This window comes from Haliotis cracherodii, unplaced genomic scaffold (genome assembly GCF_022045235.1).
Source record: "Haliotis cracherodii isolate W230 unplaced genomic scaffold, xgHalCrac1.p SCAF_12, whole genome shotgun sequence".
Classification (NCBI taxonomy): Eukaryota; Metazoa; Mollusca; class Gastropoda; order Lepetellida; family Haliotidae; genus Haliotis; species Haliotis cracherodii.
In genome coordinates this window covers 37,955,637-37,963,995 of record NW_027266267.1, presented here as the reverse complement: position 1 = coordinate 37,963,995, position 8,359 = coordinate 37,955,637, and the positions used below count along the sequence as shown (strand labels likewise).

Below are 8,359 nucleotides of genomic sequence, written 5' to 3'. Positions count from 1 at the left end.
GTTAAGAGTTGAAGTGAAGGTATGCCAGTCGAGCATGTTTAAATACATTTACTGTGGAGGATATCCAAAACGGCAATTCGAGATGCATCCGAAACGGCAATTCATGTCGAGGTCATTGGCATGTCGAGGTTACACTATAGCACGCAGGTGGTGCCTACGTCATGTAAGTGGGGTAGAATTGGTCTTCAGTAACCCATGATTGTCATAAGAGGCGAGTAACGGGATAGGGTAGTCAGCCTCGCTGATTTGGTTGATCGTGTCCCAGTTGCGAGGATCGATGCTCATAATGTCAATCACTGGATTGTCGGGCCCAGAGTCGATTATTTACAGACCGCCTCACATAGCTGAAATATTGCGGAATGCGGCGTTCAACAACAAACAAACTCACAAACAAACAAACAAACAAACGAAACATAATGCGTTTGGTAGGCTAGCGGGTTAAGTGTCTAACTGTGTAGATATGCTTTCGATTCCCGACGTTGGTATACTTTTGGAAGCGTTTATCTGGAGTCCTGTCGAGATATGGCCTGACTATTGGTAAAATTGGCATAAAACCCAAAGCATCACAACTCACAGGGTGTTAGCAATCAGACATATAAGAGAATGAGAATGAGGAGATCAATATGCAAGCCTGACATGACACAAAGGGCTTTGAATTGCCAAAGTTGTTCATGAATTTTGAACGTACATTTAATTTTCCTGATGGTGACCTATTTCACTGCGTGTATACAATGTTGGTAATATCCAAAGAAACATACATACTGTCTATATGTACATGTTCAATGCATTGTTACTCTTTTGTAATAAGGGAGGCAACCCATTCATCTTTTCGCACCTGAGACTGAGTAACTGTGCACGTCCCCATCGTCCCCAGCAGGGTTACCTAACTTTGGTTGCTGGTGCTCTATATGATGTACTCTCATGTATTGTCATATCTTTTATGGTTAAGTAACGAAACAATTATCTGTGATAATCCAGTTGCTAAAACAGACGACAGGTTTTATATAGTCTAAATGAGCAATTGTGTCTTGCTTCCGTGTAATAATGTCGATTCTAACACCCCGAGTCAACTAGACAAAGAACAAATTAATGTATGTGATCAAAAAAGTGTATGTTGGTGTGTCTTTGTGTGAGTGTATGTGTGTGTATGTGCGTTAGTGTTTATGCGTCTGGGTCTGTATGTGTGTATGTGTGTATATTTATGTATGTTTGTTAGTGTATGTGTGTCTGTGTGTATGTTTGTGTATGTGTGTGAGTGTTTTTGTGTGCATGTGTGTCTGCATGAGTGTATGTTTATGTATGTGTTTTAGTGTATGTGTGTATGTGTCTGTGTGTATGTTTCTGTATGTGTGCATGTGTGTTTGTGTGTGTTTTTTCATGTGAGTCTTTGTTTTTTGTTGTGTGTGTATGTTTGTATATGTATGTTTGTGTGTGTGTGTTTGACAGACGTACAATTATTATTTCCTCCAATAACTGAAGACATATGAAAGTAACTAAATCAATGCCCTACATGGTGTGGTGGATGCTAGTGAACAGGAATGATTATATCTGGCCACATCCTGCTTACAAATACTTAATAATGGCGTTCGTGTATGTGTGTGTGTATGTTGGGGGGGGGGGGGGGGGGGAGAGAGCGAGGGGGGTAATGTATATTCCAATAAACACAGCATAGAATTAATTTGAAATCAGGTTCTACCTCTCAAACATAAGCGTTCCGTGTTCACCGTTACCACCCCTTCCAACACACTGGACGATATGTTCCATCTGGTTTATGTTGTGTTCCTCAACTAAACTGCATCCATTCTTCCTTAACACTAGACAACCCTATACCTATCAATAAAAGTCATAGAAATTAAGTGAAGTTAATTTGGAATCAGGTTCTACCTCTCTAACATAAGCGTTCCGTGTTCACCGTTACCACCCCTTCCAACACACTTGACGATATGTTCCATCTGGTTTGTGTTGTGTTCCTCAGTACAAGTCATGCCTTGCGTTGTTTTGTTATGACCAGGGTGATTGGCACGAATGCATGTTTCCACTGACATTTGTTTAAGTTGTAAATGCTTCTACTTTTATCGTTGTTTGAATTATGTACAGGTAGTTCCAACTTTCTGGACCCCTGTTTGACAATCGTATCTGAAGGTATATATTTCCTTGTGTGAGTCACATTTTGACTATGAACATGTGTATGGAGTTTCCTGTGCATATTTGACAACCTACAAATAGCCTTTATACTGAAAGGGTGTGATTCAAAGAAGGGAATACAAAGTGCAAAATCTGCAACTCAAACAATATGTTATTTAATATGGCCAATGACTAACATCAATTCTATACAGTTTGCATTGGCTATGTACGGGAATTGAACATTTATTTCGTATGTATGTATGTATGTATGTATGTATGTATGTATGTATGTATGTATGTATGTATGTATGTATGTATGTATGTACATGTATGTATGTATGTATGTATGTGTGTATGTATGTATATATGTATGTATGTATGTATGTATGAGTGTGTGTGTATGTATGTATGAGTGTGAGTGAGTGAGTGATATTCAAGCTCTATGAAACAATGGTTAATCATTCCATGCATATGCTTGTAAAACCATCAAATTAGAAACAAAGAAATGTTCAATGGTGTTTTATTCATTTAATTTTGAAGCAGTATGACTTTATGAATGGAAGGTGTTAACAAAGTTTGAAAAGAATATGTGCAGTACAATTCAAGTTATAGGTCGGACAAGAAAATGTGGATGGATGGAATGACGGACAGATAGAATTCATTTGTACACTACATACCCGCGGCCTTTCAGGTCGGGGGAATAACAAATAGTCACAGTCTCAGTATGACAAAGTTAAATAGCTTAATTTAAGTACACTGGATGTTTTTCTCGATGCTTAACATAATGCGTGGACCAGTCGAAACAGGCGAATCATCTTGATAGTAAACAATATAAATAGAACAGCTGGGGTAGCTCATACTCCAATGAACTCACACAAAGTGAAGGTCAATTCTTAATCATCATCCCAAACTGGCTCCCACAGGAGATATCGCTTGGGTGAGATCAAGCCATATCTACACTGTAGATATCGCTGCAATGAAATTGCATCACAATGCTTTGCAGACCAATGTGACGTCGTTGATTACCAGGACATCACAATCAAATGACATCACTAATGGTTCTTCTGCTGAATCTGTTAGCAGTACTTTTTACACTTAAGAAACTGCTAATTACTGTCTAGAAACTGAAAAAATGTTGGATGATAAATAAAATCTCACCCTCGTGTCTTTTGATATTAAATAAATCAACACTCGTTGATAAAAGTGGAAAAAATCCTCGGCAAGCCTCGGAATTTTCCCACTTTTATCAACTCGTGTAGATATATTCGATATCAAAAGACACTCGGCTGAGAATCTCTATATCCATTAGGTATTGAAGTATATTCGCATATATGAAGTACCTGATAACCTATTTTCAATGCGATAGTATTCTGGTCAGCGTTTTCACTCGTCACGCCCAATAATAAGTTAAATTTGGAAATATACAGTTGGTGGAGTTCATTTTTGGAGAACGAATATTTCTAAACGCGGCTCAACCTCACACACTCACCAATGTTTTAATGACAGACATAGTCGTTATGTTTAATTCAAACATTGTTTCGGCTTGGGATCGAACCACCGCCATTCCGCTCGTTTACAGTGTCACAAGGACTCTGGAGTTTCTGTTTCTGTCGTATAATTATAATACATAATCCATGACACTATAAGTAATATTATACATTAATGCATAACCACATTGACTGTATAACACTGCATAAGGAAGTTATAAATATCTAAACAATAGCCTGTGATATAAGCCTTGGTAATCAATATAACAGTGAGTGGAAACATTGGGCAACATGAACAAACACACACACTGGATTACTCTGAAACTGCTGATAATAACCCACTTGTATCTGTTCAAAGGGACACATAACTCTGGAAAATGGCAATCCCATCACGTTTTACTGAAGTCCTCCAAACATAGTTTTGTTTATCATGAAACCAAAGTGTTGATTATAGCAAGTATCCATACTACACAAAGTAAATACATCATTTTCATACAAACGCGGGAAATGAATGAGAAAGAGGCTGGAAATGGGCCGCAAGACTTTGAGAGACTGGTGCATTTTTAAGGGAATCTCAGTTACTCAAATGGGGTTGCTATTTAAAACATACTGCATGATTTAGGCGATAGTACAACAGTGAAAATTCAGTATCAAAGGAAATCTAGCTCTTTATTAGTTTCAGTGCTCGTTCTTCAATGCATGAAGTTCTAATGGTATGTTACGTGATTAATGGTTATAGATATATTGGCAATGCCCGTTCATGAAAGTATATTGCTCTGATTAAAGGGACACGATGGTCTGAAAAATGGCAAAGGTCGACATATGACGACTAGAAAGAGACTGGAAATGGGCCGCGAGGATAGCCCCTCTTTCAGGCAAAATGGAATTACCTTATGTAGATGTTAATGCTAGTTATAATATAATGCGTGGTATTGACAATAGTGAGAATTCAAGGTTCTCATTAGATGCTACGCGGTGAATAAGTGTCTTGGGTATAAGAAAATCTTGTTCGCTGTGTCATATAGCAGGAATGTCCAACTGACAGACACTGTCGGACACCCAGCCATCGAACTGTACACAAGAGGAAAACCCCAGCTACAGATTAAACTAAAGGCTTTGTTTCATTAAGTAACTGATATTTGATAAACGCCTCTTACCACATATGTCTTTAAATGAACAGCTAGTATTTCTTTGTTATGTATCAAAACGCCATTTGCAATAATTATGCCTGGGTCCACTCATATACACTTTGCGTTGGCACGGGTGGCCCAGTCGTCTGAGGCGCCGAGATTCGCTGTGCAGAGTTGCGTCCCTTTGACACGCAAGAAACTATGATTGTGGGTTCGAATCTTGGTTCGCCCCGATTATGTTTCTAGGTTTATCAGCACCTTACCCGTGCTTGTGGGTTTCACCGGAGTGGTAAACGTCTGAAACCTGCATCAATTCGGGCTTTCCTCTCACATTAAGCTGACACGCCGCGATATAACTGGAATACTGTTAAAAGAGGCGTAAAACCAAACTCACTCACTCACTCATATACACTTTGCGGTATAACAGGGTAAATCGTGAAAAGGCATTAACATATACAGCTGCACAATAGGCCCTTTTGATAGTTACATAACTTCAGCACCATGGCCTTGATAAGGTGTGACGGGAAGGCGTCTTTTTACTTAATGGTTAATGACAATAACAGTAACAAACTTTATCTTTTGTACTATATACAGTATTACATAAAGTCAATTCATGATTCCTACATATTGACATATAACTGATATCACATAATACTGTACAGAGACGTAGTCCTGATATGATGTATAGTTTACAATGACGTAGTTCTAATGTAACTTTACATTGCAATGACATCATAATTATATGACATACACTTAACAATGACGTAATACTGATATGACGTATATTTTACAATGTTGCCTGTTGGATGTTGAATGCCGCACTCAGCTATTTTTCATCTACATGACGGCTGCGTGAGCCTGGACCAGACAATCCAGTGATTGATATTGTGAGCAACGATCACGTTTACATGATATACGGCTTTTGCATTGGACGAGCGGTCGGTCAGATGACATGATAAGTGTATAAACGACACAAGTTAGATATAATATACACAAACCTGTACATGTGGTAGAAACACTGGGAACTAAAGCTACAAAAAAAAACGTTGGTTTGGAAGATAATTTTGTGCAGTAGGGAAAAGCGTTAAAATCGCAAAGCTATGAGAAAAAACACGATGAGACAGTCCGAAGCTCTGTATAATGACAAGTCAATATCAAAATCGTTGACTGGGAGCGTCAAAGAGATATGGTTACCGAAACTAACTCAATTATCACTTTGATGTTTGAGGCAACAGCATAATACCGTCATGGTGGTTGGATACGTATGTATTTACACAGTGTACTTAACTGGATATGACATTTTAGATACTGCCTCCCTCAATAGGAGTTCGGTTCAAAGTGTTGTATTCATGTCCAGATGTTTCATCCGTTCGTCCATCAACGTCATTAGGAGAATCGTACACATTTCTATCACTGTGAGTTTCAGGCTGTTGTGATTGCTTCATCTTTACCAGCATCAGTACCAGCATGACGATGATGATGACAAACACGCTTCCGACAACGACAGCCCCTATGATGACAACAGAGCTATTGCTTCCATTACTTTCTTTCGCCGCCTTCACTGAAAAAAGTGTAAAATGTGTATGTAAACAATTGATTGAATTTATTTAGGATATCAATACCTTGGAAGAAATTATAAAATATAATAATAGTGAAAGGGATGTTCAGCGCTAACCGTTTGGGTAAAAACCAGGAGCAGGGTTGAGACACACCAAACATACGATCAAAGGATTTTGACACGCTACACAAAGCGTATAAAACAGTCGGGTCTCCCAGTGTGGGTAACATTACAAACAAAACAATTCCTGTCTGCTTAACTTATTTAAAAGTGCTCTAAACTTAATTACTCTTTACTACACATCCACCATCTATCCTCAGCTCAAATCAATACTAGAGCACAATTAAAGGTTCAGTACCTGGACAAGCAATTTCCCAACTCGTATTGCCACAAACAAAGACCAATTTCTTTGACTCTTCAAGGGATGTTGTTACATTGACTGTGATCTCAATCATGCCACCTGTAGTATTTATAAGTGATGTATTCAACAGTCTTCCTGTGACGTTTCTAGTCTTCAAATACAGCTCAATGGAGTCAGAACAATGGTAGTCTTGTACACGTACTGTCACTTCTTCTGCAGACCGGCTGCTCAATATGTCACATGATGGGGGTTCTGAAATACAAAATACACAACTAATGTAACGTTGTTGTTGTTTTTTTATACAAAGCATACGAGAAGAACAGTTACTTTATCCTATATGTCGATGTTATACCTACTGATCTGTATATATTACGATTTATGTGTAAAATGTTCACTTAGGCAAAATACAAAATGCCAAAATATTTCAGTCATTTTACAATTTTTTTCCCGTCAGATTGACTAAAAGTTAATTAGAACTTCAAAAGGCCTTAAAAACATCACAAAAGTCTAACTATGCTGGGATCAGGAGCCAAAAAACAACAATATACATTTACTTTCGTTTTCTTTCCGTCACAGGGTGATGATACAGACAATAAACATATGTGGAATTAATTATCATATTAAGATCAATCGAAAGATTCAGGGTTAGAATTGGTCTTCAACAATCCATGCTTGACGTAAAGAGGTGACTGACGGGATCAGGTGGCCAGGCTCGACAGACTTGATATATGCATGTCATCGTGTCCTCATTGCGTAGATTGATGCTCATGATGTCAACCACTAGATTGTCCGGTCCAGATACGATTATTTACAGACAACCGCCATATAGCTGGAATATTGCTAGGTGCGACGTTAAATAACAAACTAATAAATGGAAAACTCATTGTAAAATGATTGAAATTTGATGGCGTTTTTTGTAAATGTCAAACTGAAAATTTCAGTCATTTTACATATGAACTGTAGCATATGTACATTTGTATCATGTCATATCAATAACTGAGAAATGTTTTGTCTCAATTATAACCCTGGCAAGCAAAACCCCTAATGTTGCACTAACAACTTTTTCATGATCGGGCACCGTTGCTACAACGACGCGATGTATCGATTCACCAGGTGATGGTCTATGCTAAAATAACACACTTACTTGTAACTGTCATAAAACAACGTGACACATTACGTCCACTTTCCTGTGTATGATAGTTATCATCTATCCTCAACCCAAATCAAAACTAGAGCAAAATTAAAGGCTCAGTACCTTGACAAGCAATTTCCCAACTCGTATTGCCACAGACAAAGACCAATGTCTTTGTCTCTACAAGGGATGTTGTTACATTGACTGTGATCTCAATCATGCCAACAATAGTATTAGTACGTGATGCTTTCAACAGTCTTCCTGTAAAGTTTCCAGACTTCAAATACAGCTCAATGGAGTCAGAACAATGGTACTGTCACCTCCTCTGCAGCCCGGGTAGTCAATATGTCACATGACGGAAGTTCTGAAATACAACGTACAATTACTGTAGCATTTGTTTTTGTTTTTAAAAACAACATACGGATATATGCTACATGTCGACGTTACACTAATCTATGTGTATGTTACAGGCAATGTGTAAAATGACTGACATCAGGAACAAAAAGTCATTTCTCAATCAGACTGACTAAATGTTAATAAAAAGTTCCAAAGGGCTTACAAATACCA

General features: G+C 38.1%; 1 protein-coding gene across 1 annotated transcript in view; it reads right to left on the bottom strand.

Annotated features, from left to right (window-relative positions):
• Window positions 1-6,042: 6,042 nt before the first annotated feature.
• The window catches only part of LOC139458405 (uncharacterized), a 30,092-nt gene continuing 27,775 nt past the window's right edge, over window positions 6,043-8,359 (bottom strand). Inside the window, exons 6-7 of the mRNA XM_071239829.1 lie at window positions 6,658-6,912; window positions 6,043-6,302 (exon numbers count right to left, since the gene is read on the bottom strand). Coding sequence (XP_071095930.1) covers window positions 6,043-6,302; window positions 6,658-6,912 — 515 coding nt within the window. The remainder of the gene's footprint in view (window positions 6,303-6,657; window positions 6,913-8,359) is intronic.